This window comes from Lolium rigidum, chromosome 2 (assembly GCF_022539505.1).
Source record: "Lolium rigidum isolate FL_2022 chromosome 2, APGP_CSIRO_Lrig_0.1, whole genome shotgun sequence".
Lineage (NCBI taxonomy): Eukaryota > Viridiplantae > Streptophyta > Magnoliopsida > Poales > Poaceae > Lolium > Lolium rigidum.
The window spans coordinates 14,589,891-14,606,356 of record NC_061509.1 but is presented as its reverse complement, the minus strand read 5'-3'; the positions used below and the strand labels follow the sequence as shown (position 1 = coordinate 14,606,356).

Below are 16,466 nucleotides of genomic sequence, written 5' to 3'. Positions count from 1 at the left end.
TGAAGAAATACACAGAGCTTGCTAAAATTTGATTTGCATATTTGGTTTCTCTAAGGTCTAGATAATATCTAGTATTGAGTTTTGAACAACAAGGAAGACGAGTGTAGAGTCTTATAATGTTTACAATGTGTCTTTTATGTGAGTTTTGCTGCACTTGTTCATCCTTGAGTTTGCTTCAAATAACCTTGCTAGCTTAAACCTTGTATCGAGAGGGAATACTTCTCATGCATCCAAAATCCTTGAGCCAACTACTATGCCATTTGTGTCCACCATACCTACCTACTACATGGTATTTCTCCGCCATTCCAAAGTAAATTGCTTGAGTGCTACCTTTAAAATTCCGTCATCCACCTATGCAATATATAGCTCATGGGACAAAATAGCCTTAAAAACTATCGTAGTATTGAATATGTACTTATGCACTTTATATTTTATTAAGTTGCTTGTTGTGCGATAACCATGCTTCACGGGAACGCCATCAACTATTGTTGAATATCATGTGAGTTGCTATGCATGTCCGTCTTGTCCGAAGGTCTATCATTTTAGTGGTTGGAGCATGCAAAATTGTTAGAGAAGAACATTGGGCCGCTAACTAAAGCCATGAACCATGGTTGAAGTTTCAGTTTTGGACATATATCCTCAATCTCATATGAGAATAATAATCATTGCTACATGCTTGTGCATTTAAGAGGAGTCCATTATCTGTTGTCCATGTTGTCCCGGTATGGATGTCTAAGTTGAGAATAATCAAAAGCGAGAAATCCGAAATGCGAGCATTCTCCTTAGACCTTTGTACGAGCGGCATGGAGGTACCCCTTGTGACACTTGGTTGAAACATGGCATGCAAAGATCCGGTAGTCCAAGTTAAGTAGGACGAGGTGCGGACACTATTAGTATACTATGCGTGAGGCTTGCAACTTGTAAGATATAATTTTCATAACTCATATGCTTTATTACTACCGTTGACAAAATTGTTTCATGTTTTCAAAATAAAAGCTCTAGCACAAATACAGCAATCGATGCTTTCCTCATTGAAGGACCATTCTTTTACTTTTATTGTTGAGTCAGTTTACCTATCTCCCTCCACCTTAAGAAGCAAACACTTGTGTGAACGGTGCATTGATTCCTACATACTTGCATATTGCACTTGTTATATTACTTTATGTTGACAATATCCATGAGATATACATGTTATAAGTTGAAAGCAACCGCTGAAACTTAATCTTCCTATGTGTTGCTTCAACACCTTTACTTTGATTTATTGCTTTATGAGTTAACTCTTATGCAAGACTTATTGATGCTTGTCTTGAAGTACTATTCATGAAAAGTCTTTGCTATATGATTCACTTGTTTACTCATGTCATTACCTTTGCTTTGATCGCTGCATTCATTACATATGTTTACAAATAGTATGATCAAGATTATGATGGCATGTCACTTCAGAAATTATCTTTGTTATCGTTTTACCTCGCTCGGGACGAGCGAGAACTAAGCTTAGGGATGCTGATACGTCTCCAACGTATCGATAATTTCTTATGTTCCATGCTACTTTATTGATGATACCTACATGTTTTATGCACATTATATGTCATATTTATGCATTTTACGGAACTAACCTATTAACAAGATGCCGAAGAGCCGATTGTCTGTTTCTAGCTGTTTTTGGTTTCAGAAATCCTAGTAAAGAAATATTCTCGGAATTGGACGAAACTTTCGCCCAGGGTCCTATTTTTGCACGAAGCTTCCAGAAGACCGAAGAGATAATGAAGTGGGGCCACGAGGCGGCCAGAAGGGTGGCCGGCGCGGCCCAAGCCCTGGCCGCGCCGACCTACCCCCTGGGCCCCTCGTGTGGCCCCCCGCGTTGACCCTCCGCCTACTTAAAGCTTCCGTCGCGAAACCCCCAGTACCGAGAGCCACGATACGGAAAACCTTACTGAGACGCCGCCGCCGCGAATCCCATCTCGGGGGATTCGGAGATCGCCTCCGGCACCCTGCCGGAGAGGGGATTCATCTCCCGGAGGACTCTACACCGCCATGGTCGCCTCCGGAGTGATGAGTGAGTAGTTCACCCCTGGACCATGGGTCCATAGCAGTAGCTAGATGGTCGTCTTCTCCTTGTTGTGCTTCATTGTTGGATCTTGTGAGCTGCCTAACATGATCAAGATCATCTATATGTAATTCTATATGTTGTGTTTGTCGGGATCCGATGGATAGAGAGTACTATGATTATGGTGATTATCAATCTATTGTTCATGTGTTGTTTATGATCTTGCATGCTCTCCGTTATTAGTAGAGGCTCGGCCAAGTTTTTACTCTTAACTCCAAGAGGGAGTATTTATGCTCGATAGTGGGTTCATGCCTCCATTGAATCTGGGACGGTGACGAGAAAGTTCTAAGGTTGTGGATGTGCTTGTTGCCACTAGGGATAAAACATTGATGCTATGTCTAAGGATGTAGTTGTTGATTACATTACGCACCATACTTAATGCAATTGTCCGTTGCTTTGCAACTTAATACTTGGAGGGGGTTCGGATGATAACCTCGAAGGTGGACTTTTTAGGCATAGATGCAGTTGGATGGCGGTCTATGTACTTTGTCGTAATGCCCAATTAAATCTCACTATATTTATCATATCATGTATATGCATTGTTATGCCTTTCTCTATTTGTCAATTGCCCGACTGTAATTTGTTCACCCAACATGCTTTTATCTTATGGGATAGACACCTCTAGTGAACTGTGGACCCCGGTCCTATTCTTTACATAGCATTCAATTTACTGCAATACTTATGTTTTATTATTTTCTTGCAAACATCTTCCACTCGATACGTTTAATCCTTTGTTACAGCAAGCCGGTGAGATTGACAACCTCACTGTTTCGTTGGGGCAAAGTACTTGGGTTGTGTTGTGCAGGTTCCGCGTTGGCGCCGGAATCCCTGGTGTTGCGCCGCATCACATTTCGCGACCATCAACCTTCAACGTGCTTCTTGGCTCCTACTGGTTCGATTAAACCTTGGTTTCATACTGAGGGAAAACTTGCCACTGTGCACATCATACCTTCCTCTTGGGGTTCCCAACGGACGTGTACATCTACGCGCATCAACAAGCATCAATAAGTCTTGCATAAGAGTTAACTCATAAAGCAATAAATCAAAGTAAAGGTATTGAAGCAACACAAAGGAAGATTAAGTTTCAGCGGTTGCTTTCAACTTATAACATGTATATCTCATGGATATTGTCAACATAAAGTAATATAACAAGTGCAATATGCAAGTATGTAGGAATCAATGCACAGTTCACACAAGTGTTTGCTTCTTAAGGTGGAGGGAGATAGGTAAACCGACTCAACAATAAAAGTAAAAGAATGGTCCTTCAAAGAGGAAAGCATCGATTGCTGTATTTGTGCTAGAGCTTTTATTTTGAAAACATGAAACAATTTTGTCAACGGTAGTAATAAAGCATATGAGTTATGTAAATTATATCTTACAAGTTGCAAGCCTCATGCATAGTATACTAATAGTGCCCGCACCTCGTCCTACTTAGCTTGGAATACCGGATCTTTGCATGCCATGTTTCAACCAAGTGTCACAAAGGGGTACCTCCATGCCGCCTGTACAAAGGTCTATGGAGAAAGCTCGCATTTTGGATTTCTCGCTTTTGATTATTCTCAACTTAGACATCCATACCGGGACAACATGGACAACGGATAATGGACTCCTCTTAAATGCATAAGCATGTAGCAACAATTATTATTCTCATATGAGATTGAGGATATATGTCCAAAATTGAAACTTCAACCATGATTCATGGCTTTAGTTAGCGGCCCAATGTTCTTCTCTAACAATTTTGCATGCTCCAACCACTAAGGTGATAGATCCTTCGGACAAGACGGACATGCATAGCAACTCACATGATATTCAACAATAGTTGATGGCGTTCCCCGAAGCATGGTTATCGCACAACAAGCAACTTAATAAAAGATAAAGTGCATAAGTACATATTCAATACTACGATAGTTTTTAAGGCTATTTTGTCCCATGAGCTATATATTGCAAAGGTGAATGATGGAATTTTAAAGGTAGCACTCAAGCAATTTACTTTGGAATGGCGGAGAAATACCATGTAGTAGGTAGGTATGGTGGACACAAATGGCATAGTGGCTGGCTCAAGGATTTTGGATGCATGAGAAGTATTCCCTCTCGATACAAGGTTTAGGCTAGCAAGGTTATTTGAAGCAAACTCAAGGATGAACAGGTGCAGCAAAACTCACATAAAAGACATATTGTAAACATTATAAGACTCTACACCGTCTTCCTTGTTGTTCAAAACTCAATACTAGATATTATCTAGACCTTAGAGAGACCAAATATGCAAATCAGATTTTAGCAAGCTCTATGTATTTCTTCATTAATGGGTGCAAAGCATATGATGCAAGAGCTTAAACATGAGCACAACAATTGCCAAGTATCACATTATCCAAGACATTTTAGAATTACTACATGTAGCATTTTCCAATTCCAACCATATAACAATTTAACGAAGAAGAAACTTCGCCTTGAACATTATGAGTAAAGCCTAAGGACATATTTCTCCATATGCAACAGCAGAGCGTGTCTCTCTCCCACAAAGTGAATGCTAGGATCCATTTTATTCAAACAAAAACAAACCGACGCTCCAAGTAAAGAATACAAGATGTGATTGAATAAAAATATAGTTTCAGGGGAGGAACCTGATGATGTTGTCGATGAAGAAGGGGATGCCTTGGGCATCCCCAAGCTTAGACGCTTGAGTCTTCTTAAAATATGCAGGGGTGAACCACGGGGGCATCCCCAAGCTTAGAGCTTTCACTCCTCTTGATCATAGTATATCATACTCCTCTCTTGACCCTTGAAAACTTCCTTCACACCAAACTTCAAGCAAACTCATTAGAGGGTTAGTGCACAATTAATAATTCACATGTTCAGAGGTGGCACAATCATTCTTTACACTTCTGGACATTGCATAAAGCTACTGGACATTAATGGATCAAAGAAATGAATCCAACATAGCAAAAGAGGCAATGCGAAATAAAAGGCATAATCTGTCAAAAACAGAACAGTCCGTAAAGACGAATTTAAAGATGGCACCAGACTTGCTCAAATGGAAAAACTCAAAACTAATGAAAGTTGCGTACATATCTGAGGATCACGCTCGTAAATTGGCAGATTTTTTCGAATTTTCTACAGAGGCCTGTGCCCAGATTCGTGACAGACAGCAATGCTGTTTCTGCGCAGCGATCCCAAATATAACATCAACTTTGACATAGAAACTTTACTTGGCACAAAAACATGATAAGGAGAGGTTGCTACAGTAGTAAACAACTTACAAGACTCAAATATAAAACAAAGTACTGTAGTAAAAACATGGGTTGTCTCACATAAGCGCTTTTCTTTAACGCCTTTCAGCTAGGCGCAGAAAGTGCAAATCAAGTATTATCGAGAGTAGAAGCATCAACATCATTACCTTGGGAGCTGGGAGTTTTCTCAACAATGCATTGTATCTGGTCTATATAAGTAACTCCTCTCTCATTGCTCCTAGGCTTACTATTCTCATCAAACAAATTTTCGGGAATAAGCCAAGCATAGTTGTTTTCCAAAGCTTCATGCATTCCTAGTAGTTTACTAGGTATTGGCGCTTTAATTTCCATACCATCATTAACATTATTAGTATACTTAACTCTATCCATATCCATCTTTTCAAGTATTTGCTTAAAATTAGGAAAGAAACCAAGCCTCTTATGCTTAATAAAAACTTTTCTAGCTTCTTTAACTATATCCTCGAATTCTCTAACAAGGACTTTTAAAACAAATTTCTCTTTTCCCCCATCTCCATATCCGAAAGTGTAAGAAACATATGTTGTATTATGGGATTGAGATTAACAAATCTAGTTTCTAACATGTGTATCAAACAGGCAGAAGCACTTTCATAAGTAGGAGCAGTTTTTAATAATGGTATATCTTCAAAATCTTCATCCATACTAACATGGGTGAAAAATTCTTCTATATTATCTCTTCCAATGATACACCCTCGTCCTACCGATATCTCTTCCAAAGTAAACTTAGGATTAAGCATGGTGAAATAAGCAAAAAGTAAACTAGGCAAATAAAGTAAATGCAAGTAACTAATTTTTTTGTGTTTTCGATATAGAGAGCAAGACAGTAAATAAAGTAAAACTAGCAACTAATATTTTTGTGTTTTGTTTAGGTGCAGCAAACAAAGTAGTAAATAAAATAAAGCAAGACAAAAACAAAGTAAAGAGATTGAGAAGTGGAGACTCCCCTTGCAGCGTGTCTTGATCTCCCCGGCAACGGCGCCAGAAATTTAGCTTGATACGCGTAGATGCACACGTCCGTCGGGAACCCCAAGTGGAAGGTATGATGCGTATAGAAGCAAGTTTCCTCAGTATGAAACCAAGGTTTAATCGAACCAGTAGGAGCCAAGAAGCACGTTGAAGGTTGATGGTGGCGAAATGTGATGCGGCGCAACAACAGGGATTCCGGCGCCAACGTGGAATCTGCACAACAAAACCAAAGTACTTTGCCCCAACGAAACAGTGAGGTTGTCAATCTCACCGGCTTGCTGTAACAAAGGATTAAGCGTATCGACTGGAAGATGATTGTTTGCAAGAAAACAGTAAAACACAATTGCAATAGATTGTATGCTATGTAAAGAATAGGACCGGGGTCCACAGTTCACTAGAGGTGTCTCTCCCATAAGATAAAAGCATGTTGGGTGAACAAATTACAGTCGGGCAATTGACAAATAGAGAAGGGCATAACAATGCATATACATGATATGATAAATATAGTGAGATTTAATTGGGCATTACGACAAAGTACATAGACCGCCATCCAACTGCATCTATACCTAAAAGTCCACCTTCAGGTTATCGTCCGAACCCCATTCGGTATTAAGTTGCTAAGCAACGAGACAATTGCATTAAGTATGGTGCGTAATGTAATCGATAACTACATCCTTAGACATAGAATCAATGTTTTATCCCTAGTGGCAACAGCACATCACAACCTTAGAACTTTCTCATCACCTGTCCCAGGTGTCAATGAAGGCATGAACCCACTATCGAGCATAAATACTCCCTCTTGGAGTTAAGAGTACAAACTTGGCCAGAGCCTCTACTAATAACGGAGAGCATGCAAGATCATAAACAACACATAAACAATAGATTGATAATCAGCATAACATAGTATTCTCTATCCATCGGATCCCGACAAACACAACATATAGAATTACATATAGATGATCTTGATCATGTTAGGCAGCTCACAAGATCCAACAATGAAGCACAATTAGGAGAAGACGACCATCTAGCTACTGCTATGGACCCATAGTCCGAGGGTGAACTACTCACTCATCACTCCGGAGGCGATCATGGCGATGAAGAGTCCTCCGGGAGATGAATCCCTCTCCGGCGGGGTGCTGGAGGCGATCTCCTGAATCCCCTGAGATGGGATTCGCGGCGGCGGCGTCTCTGGAAGGTTTTCCGTATCGTGGCTCTCGGTACTGGGGGTTTCGCGACGGAGGATTTAAGTAGGCGGAAGGGTAGGTCAGGGGGGCTGACGAGGGGCCCACACCATAGGGCGGCGCGGGCCCCCTCGGCCGCGCGGCCCTATGGTGGCGGCGCCTCGTCGCCCCACTTCGTTATCTCTTCGGTCTTACGTAAGCTCCGTGCAAAAATAGGACCCCGGGCGGTGATTTCGTCCAATTCCGAGAATATTTCCTTACTAGGATTTCTGAAACCAAAAACAGCGAATAACAAAGATCGGCTCTTCGGCATCTTGTTAATAGGTTAGTTCCAGAAAATGCATAAATATGACATATAATGTGCATAAAACATGTAGGTATCATCAATAAAGTAGCATGGAACATAAGAAATTATCGATACGTTGGAGACGTATCAAGGAGGCACTCGAGGAGGAGGCCCGCCAGCAGGCGGCGGATCTAGCGGCGTTCTCCGCCCCTGCCTCCGCAGCTGAGGAGGCCGCGGCGGCAGCAGCGTGGCAGGAGCAGCAGTGCGACACCGTTGCGGCGTTCGACGCCTCGACGGGGCAAGAGGCGCGACGGCGCCGGTACCGGGAGGAGATGGAGCAGCGATGGGCTCGACGAGCGCCGGCGCCAGCCGCGATGAGGGGCAGGCGCTGTTCCGTGAACGGCGTGACTCGATCGAGCGCCGGCGGCGTGAGTCGATCGAGCTCCAGCGGCAGGTGACGGCGGAGGAGCGTCGGCAGCGGGAGGCGGCGCTAACGGCGCTATGGGGGAGGCGGGCGGAGCAGTTGGCGGCGGAGGCCGACGCGTTTGCGGCGGCGATGATGGAGGCGCCAACAGATGTGGAGGAGGAGGCGCCAATGGAGGAGGAGGAGGCCGAGGCGGAGGAGACCGAGGTGGAGGACGACGACGACGACGAGTTCGACTGGTCCGACGACGACGGGCCGCACCCGGACGAGACGGCCGATCAGCAACGCGCCCTCGTCGAGTCCTTCGAGTCGGAGAAGAAGCTCCAGGACGACGCCCGTGGCCGTGAAGAGGCGCATATTCGTCGCGCCATCGAGCTCTCCCTCCAGGCGGCGCAGCAGGGGACGGCGGAGGACGCGCGGCGGGAGCGGCACCGTCTGGCCACCGCCGCTCGCAAGGAGAGGAGGCGCGCGCAGGAGGAGCTGCGGCGTAGGGGAGGCGACGACGGGGCGGGGCCGTCGAACGCGCCGCCGGGCGGTCAGTAGTCTAGGTTTAGATGAAATCTAGCCGTTTTCATTCAAACTTTGTAATATATAATCAAAATTGAATGAAAATCTTTATTTTCGTGCACAAATATTCATTTGGGGGCGGCGTTTGGGGACGCGGCTGGGGAGCGACGTCCCCCAAACGCGGCACGAACAAAACACGTCTCCCAAACGCTCGATCCGGCGCGGTTTGGGGGACGCGGCTGGAGATGCTCTTAGGGTCAGGTGGGACGACCCCCACAATAGTCAGATCCAAACAATAGTGAAAGAGTTGCCCGCAAAATTTGCTGTCACACAAACATAATTTTGGGCGGCACTTCGCTTTCTATAGCTTCCAGTCCAAAAGAGATACGGCTTACAAGAGGATAACATTACTGTTATCGAGTCAGGACCAAATTTCTGGTCATGAGCAAGTGATCCCTGTCAACAGGGGCTCGTACGATCAAGGCTCATTGATAAGTATAACCTGATTGAATGGAAGCAGGTCAAACAAGACAATTTTGCTTGTTTACGATGGCCGCTATTGTTTACAAAGAAGGGCAGCAACAAACAAGGAATGATCAGTAAAATATGTAATGCAGATTGCCCTCAAGGAACTAGGAAATTTATAAACTTAGCAGCAAAAGAACAAATCAGGAAAACAATAGAGATGTTTTTTTGAGCATAGATAGATTGTGCATGCGGTAAATACTTCTACAAGCTGAAAAAAGGCCCAAAACACCATGCCATAAGTTACTTCCACAACTCAGAATCCTAAGTCTCCAAAATACAAAACTCAGAGGTGCTACTCAAACTAGCTTCCAGACCCTCATGGGCTTAGTCTACCTTCTTAGCTCACAACAGAACTATCAAGTAGGAGTAACAAATAACTGCCATATATCCTTAGCACTGCAACATAAACCTGCCGAGTAAAATATCTCCAGCATAGGCACCATCACAGTCTAGCACGCCGTCTCATCGTCAACAGAACTATCAACAACATTGATCAGAGCAATGACAGGCCCCAGCACATAGAAGGGATCCTCCACTGACAAGTCAATGGCTTTCTGAAAGCTCCAGCAAGGGAAGGCGGGGTGAGCAAAAACATACTTGCCACTGCTTCCACCTGATGGTGCATTGCCCTCGCCCACGGTGCCTGACATTGGCCGTTTTTCCACTTCCCCAACATCACTGGCACTGCTTCCACCTGATGGCGTATTGCCCTCACCAACAGAACCTGACATTGGACCTTCCTCCACTACCACATCATCACTGGAGCTGCTTCCATCTGATCCCTTCACTACCACATCATCACTGTCACCATATACAATGCCATGGGACTCAAGCACCTTACAATTCTTAAAAATGTAACGGATGAATGCCGCCTCATGTTTCCAGCCCTGAAATCTGTGGACGACGAACGTCTTCAGATGAGATTCAAGGCAACTGCAGGAGGTCAGGGACTCCCAGAAATCCATATCATCCCCGACATCGGGTGACTTGGACCAAATGGACTGCAGTTGAGCAAAAAACTTAGTCAGCGTATATAAGTCCCAAAATTGCACCCGGGTACAGTTAGAACTTAGAAGTACTAGAAATCATATCTATGTTATGAGTCCGGATTCTGGAATATAATGGAATGAGCAACAAACAAGCTTCCAAGCAAAATAACTAGAGTCAGTGTATATAAATCCCCAAATTGCACCCAAGTACAGTTAGAAGTACTAGAAATCATATCTATGTTATGAGTCCGGATTCTGGAATATAATGGAATGAGCAACAAACAAGCTTCCAAGCAAAATAACTAGAGTCAGTGTCAGTGTATATAAATCCCCAAATTGCACCCAAGTACAGTTAGAAGTGCTGAATCAACTGATATCTATGTTATGCGTCCGGATTCTGGAATATAAAGGAATGAGCAACAAGCACTGGAATAAGCTGAAATCCCATATAATCTTCTTGAATTGCAATCGACAAACAATTATTCAGACGAGAAGATATAATTTGACAGAAATACTACTGTACCATGATGTGAAGTTTCTCGAGGCGAGGAAAACATCTGAGCAGAGTGGGCAGCATCTTGGCCTCCGCGTCGTTCCAAAACCGCACCTTGACAGCAAGTATCTTCACACTTGGAAGCATGGCACAAGGTCTCACATTCATCCCAGCCTGCCATTGAGGCAAATTAAACAGTGAGAAAATAATTTTGTTGAACAATCAAGTAAGGAATGCTAAGTGCCGAACACAGAAGTTACAAGACCGAGTTACCGTGATGGCAATGCCGCCGATCTCAAGCGTGTGGAACTGGAGGTCCAAGAACCCGAGGACCTCCAGCCTGGGCGCGTGCACAATCTTGATGGGTAGGTCTCCAGTGCTATCAAAGAGCAGGCGCTCCAGGCAGGGGGCATCATCGATGACGACATCATCGAAGCTGCATCTCCATTCCACCACAACACGGAGGCTGCAGGACTTGACGCGGAGGTGCGAAGGGAAGTTGCACGCCATGGCGTAGGAGAGGATGTTCAGCTTGGGGCACTGCGCGAGCAAGGCGTCGACTTCCTTGTCCTCGATGATGGTGTGGAAGAGGCCGAGCTCGTGGAGGTTGGGGAAGGCGGGCGGGTGGGCGGCAGTGTCCGGGAAGGGCCAGCGCCAGATGCCGACGTAGAGGCGGGTGAGGGAGGCGCAGCTGAGGATGTCGCCGGGGAGCGGCATGGCGAACGGCACGGGGCGGTTGAAGAGGATGAGGTCCTGCACGTTCTTGGCGGCGAGGCTGGCCACCAGGCGCTGGAGCGCGTACTCCTGCTCGTCGAAGGAGGTGCGGGTGATGCGCACGGCGCGGACAGGGCCAGGGTGAGCGGCCACGCAGCGCGAGACGGCGCGCACGGCGCACAAGGCGGACATCTCGCGGGACTCGTTGGTGGCCTTGAGGTGGGCGTCGTCGACGAGGAGCGGCGTCGCCGCCCACACCAAGCGCCAGCGCGTCGACAGGACCATGGTGCGCGCGGCTTCGTTGGTGGGGAGGCGGGAGATGATGTTGGAGAGCAGGTCGTCCGGGAGGCGGCCGATGTGGTCCAGGCCGTCAACCGGCGGCGCCATAACGACAGCGGGCAAGTCGACCCCGGCGTCGTCGGAGGAGCTGGAGGAGGAGAGGGAGAAGTGGTCGTCGTCGGAGTCGGAGGAGCCGTCGTCATCGGGCGCGGGGACGGAGGGCGGAGGGAGGAGGGAGATGAGGTGCGAGACGATGAAATCAATGCGGGCCTTCGCCAACGGGCCCCCTGGTAACAGAGAGTTGAGGAACTCGGCGATTTCGACGGCGTAGTTTATGAATGCTTCTCCACCAACGGCGGCGGCGGCGTCCATGGCGGATGCGGCGGCGGAGGCCGGCTAGGGTTTTGCTGGGGGACGGGATCGATACCTCACTTCTGACTCTTCTGGGAATGGGGATTTGCTCGGACGCAGCTTCAGTGACTGAGAATAAAGTCACTGAAGGAAAGTCACCATTCTGAGCCCTCCAATTGAGATCTAACGGACATGATTGATCCTTTTTTTACAGAAACATGTCTTTTTTGTTACCCTTTCTATTTCATCCATTTACAAACGTCGTTGATAGATAACTTTCACATGAAGGTTATTGTTATCACCAGAATTTGACCGAGTCAGAGGTGGACCGCGATCAAGATGGGTTTGAAGATATATATATATATGGAAGAAATACGTGAATCGGCCTTGCATGCAAAGTTTGGGCTAATTGGCCCGTATATCTGTAACATATTAGATTACGTATCGGTTAGGAGTTAGAGTTTTACCCGTGCACGGTTTGGTGCACGCCCACATTAGAAAGTCCGCTGGACTATAAATATGTATCTAGGGTTTATGAAATAAACAACAACCAACGTTCAACACAAACAAATCTCGGCGCATCGCCAACTCCTTCGTCTCGAGGGTTTCTCCGGTAAGCACCATGCTGCCTAGATCGCATCTTGCGATCTAGGCAGCCAAGCCTGCCCACGTTGTTCATGCGTTGCTCGTGCTTGAAGCCTTTTTGATGGCGAGCAACGTAGTTATCTTAGATGTGTTAGGGTTAGCATTGTTCTTCGAATTACATGCTTTCGTTATGCAACCCTTGCACATCTAGCCGCCCCTACACTGTCTCGGGTGTAGGGGCGGCACCCCGCTTGATCATAGTTTAGTAGATCTGATCCGTTACGGTTGCTCCTTGTTCATCAAGGATTAGTTTAACATCCGCAATAGTTAGGCCCTACAAAGGGTTGGAGGATCCAGCGGCGTGTAGGGTGACGTTTGCTAGCCCTAGAAAGGATGTTCGGGGATCAACCTCGTGTTGGTTTTTAGGCCCTGTCTAGGATCGGCTTACGGTCACCGTGCGCGAGCGCGAGGCCCAATCGTGAGTGGGATGATCCGATTATGCGGTGAAAACCCTAAATCGTCGTAGATCTCATTAGCTTTATCTTGATCAAGGAGGACCACCATATATTCGAACACCTTGTACGAATCATGGGTGGATCGGCTCTTTGAGCCGATTCACAGGATAACCTGAGAGCCGATCGAGGCTCGTTGTTGTGGGTATACTTCATAGGTGTACCATCGACAGTGCCTAGATCCGGCAAGCCCGGGTGGCCCACAGACGGTGATGAGGCATGTGGCCCATCGGGCGGCCCGATTCTTGTTGATCATGAAGGAAGAAGTCCGGCCCGGGATCGGCGGGCCGGATCCGTACCGACATAGGAGTAACCCGGATCCATGGAGGCCCATGAGGAACCCGGATCCGATACGACGTATATGGAAGGCGGATCCGTGACGTGCACGGCAAGATATTGTACCGTAGTTAGGTCATGTCCGTAATCCGGCTAGGACTCTCCGTGTAAACCCTAGATCCGTGCGCCTTTATAAGCCGGATCCCGGGAGCCCTAGAGGCACAACCACAACTCATTGTAACAACGCGAAAGCGCCCGGATAATTCCGGACAAGCGGCGGTAGGCCCTGTCATCGTGCGGGTGTTCCGAGGCTGGGTAACTCGCGTACCACCGTCCCGAGTGCACTCCGCCCTATGGCCCCTACTTCTTCTCCCCCTCGTGAGGATCCCTCCTCCGAGGTACCGTCGATTAGGCAACGACAGTTGGCGCCCACCGTGGGGCTCGCGGCGTCCGGAGGCCGGAACCGGGAGGGTTCCGCCATGGGAAGCTACGACGACACCATCGCCGTGGGGCGTGTCCTTTACGCCGGAAATCTGCCGATCGTCCCTCCGGATGAGTGTTGGATTCCGGCTAAAACCGACCCCGTCAAGCTCTCCATCATCCCAGTTGGCGGCATACACATCTTCATCGGGGAAACCGTCGATTCCGACGGAAACCCACTGGTAAGTAACGCAGACGCGACCGCCACAGAGCTGGACGCCGTCGCGAAGATCCAATCTGAGACGCAGGAACTTCCCAAGGAAGATTCCGCCTTAGATCTGAAAATTTCAAAGCCCACCCAATCCGCCCCTGAGCAGGAAACAAAGGTGGAAGACCAATGCAGATCCGCCTGGGTCTCCCAGGTGTTAGAAAGCGGAGGTGCCACTTCGTACACTTCTTGGCCCATACCGCCGGAACCGCCCCTCAAGCGGTCGGAGCTGGTCCCGAGCGAGGAGAGGCACCGGAAAACAGCGCGAGATCCGGATCGGGCTCAGCCTGTCGGAGAAAGCGAAGCTCCGGTTGAAGAGTCGATCTTGGGCAATCCGAGCCCAATTTCCGGGGACTCCCCGTCCATGGAATCCGATGACTTCGTTCGCAAGTTGGAGGAGTATGGTCTCGGCGACCAGCCCGAAGTCAACTCCGCCCAGCCGAAGCGAGTTCTCGCAACGGTAGCGGCGCCGGGACAAACCGGATCCGGAGACCAAGTCGGCCAATCGGAACCATCCCAACAAGGATCTCCAATGTCTCGGGTGCGACCCCAAAGGGATTCTCCTTCGGAGGAAATCCTGTCGGCGAAGAAGGTGGCCGCGCGAGCGGTTCTTAACACACCTATAACTCCGGGCCACGCCGCGGATCCGGAGGCTCTAGAAACCGCCGGAAAGGAGATGTCGGCCACGGCCAAGAGGCTCGCCGACGCCGAAGCTGCATTAAAGATAGGAAGGGCAGATCATGCGGCTCGGGCTGGAAAACTTCGACGGACGGGACCGCGAGATTACCAACACACTCGAGCACGTCAAGAGCATGAGGGCTGAGTGGGAAGTAAAGATGACCTACGCGCGAGCGGAGGCTGATCGTATTGTCGGAGAAGCAATCCCGCCTCGCAGGATAGCCTTCAACACGCCCGCAGTTCACCCGCCGCTGGAAACTCCAAAGGACAACATGCTGAAAGCAGCGGAATTGCTGAAGAAAAAGGACGAAGAAGTTGATATCAACCATCTCCGCACACTTGTCGCTTCGAGCAATGCGACGGCAGAGCAAGGCGGATACTTCGCGCGAGGTTGGAATCCAATCCGGATAACCGTGTATCTACCGCGCAGAAGGACGCCCGCGCCGATCGGCATCCCGACGATGAATCACACACCGGATCCTCGGAGCGCGGAAGAAGGGCCGAGGAACACCCAAATCCGATCCCCGTCCCATCACGAGACGCCTCCGTCGGATCCAAGAAAGGGAAAGGATGCGATGTACTCCGGACGAGACGGATACCGCAACCCCTCTCCTCCGCCCAACGGTTACCCGCGACCCCTCGCCGCCGTAGTCCAGCCGGAAACACCGAGGCCCATAGGGCACGGTGCGATTGTTATCCGCGACAACGTGCTGCCAAGAAACGAAACAGGGAGCGTTCGCCGGAACCTCGCCGGAACCGGAACAATGTTCCCGAGCCCGAGCCCGAAGGAGTCGGAATGAAGACCGCGGTCCGGACCCTCGCCGGAACCGCGATCCGGAACCTCGTCGGAGCCGCGACCCGAGCCTCGTCGGAGCCGTGACCCGGAGCCTCGCCGGAATAACCCGGGGCAGCCAGCGCCAAGGCGAAGGCAGCCACAGAAGCCGGAGTCAGCATCAGGAAGGTCGTGGACATTCAGATGGCGGAAGCAAGAAGTCGGACCGCCCACCTCGCAGGTCTCCCTCACCACCACCTAGCGGTGGCGGCGGAGGTGGAGGCGGAGGCAATGGCCGGAGATCTCGCTCGCGCTCAAAGTCTCCCCGCCACGGCTCGCGCGACGCACGGGACCGCCTTAACGAGTACAGAACTGACTACATTGGTCCGAAGTGCTTTGGCAGAATGATTCGAGAGGAACCAAAGCCAAGGAGCTCCCTCAAGCTACCCGGAAATCGAAGCATTATGATGGCACCGAAAGGCCGGATACCTGGATTGAGGACTACTACAATGCAGGTAACCTTTGCCTGGAGGAACCCCTAATATCGCCCGCCGCATGCTCCGGTTGTACCTTGTAGGACCAGCCCGGATCTGGCTCAGTGACCTCGAGAAAAACTCTATCTTTTGCTGGTTCGACCTGAAGACCGCTTTTGAGAAACACTTCAGGGGCACCTACAAAAGACCTGCCACAGCAAGCGACTTACAAGCTTGTATCCAGAAGAAGGGAGAAACCTCAAGAAACTTCCTCACACGATGGTTGGCATGCGAGGAACGAGTGCGAAAGCGTCGATCACACCACTGCCATGTACGCCTTTATTGGTGGACTGCAGAGAGGAGGATTGCTGAGGCATAAGCTTACATGTTT

At 48.4% G+C, this 16,466-nt stretch overlaps 1 protein-coding gene across 1 annotated transcript; it reads right to left on the bottom strand.

The window, feature by feature from the left end:
* Positions 1 to 9,396: 9,396 nt before the first annotated feature.
* LOC124685992 (putative FBD-associated F-box protein At5g56700) lies at positions 9,397 to 12,112 on the bottom strand. The gene is made up of 3 exons (XM_047220008.1): positions 11,021 to 12,112; positions 10,778 to 10,921; positions 9,397 to 10,266 (listed from the first exon to the last, which is right to left on the bottom strand). Exons 1-3 carry the CDS (start codon positions 12,110 to 12,112, stop codon positions 9,715 to 9,717), a joined length of 1,788 nt encoding a protein of 595 aa, XP_047075964.1. The 3' UTR covers positions 9,397 to 9,714.
* Between the last annotated feature and the right edge of the window lie 4,354 nt (positions 12,113 to 16,466).

Coding starts and splice junctions, on each gene's coding strand:
- LOC124685992 (XM_047220008.1), bottom strand. CDS start 12,112: ATGGACGCCGCCGCCGCCGTTGGTGGAGAAGCATTCATAAACTACGCC. Junction 10,922..11,020: donor TCGGCGGCATTGCCATCACG/GTAACTCGGTCT, acceptor CCTCAATGGCAG/GCTGGGATGAATGTGAGACC. Junction 10,267..10,777: donor TCGAGAAACTTCACATCATG/GTACAGTAGTAT, acceptor GCTCAACTGCAG/TCCATTTGGTCCAAGTCACC.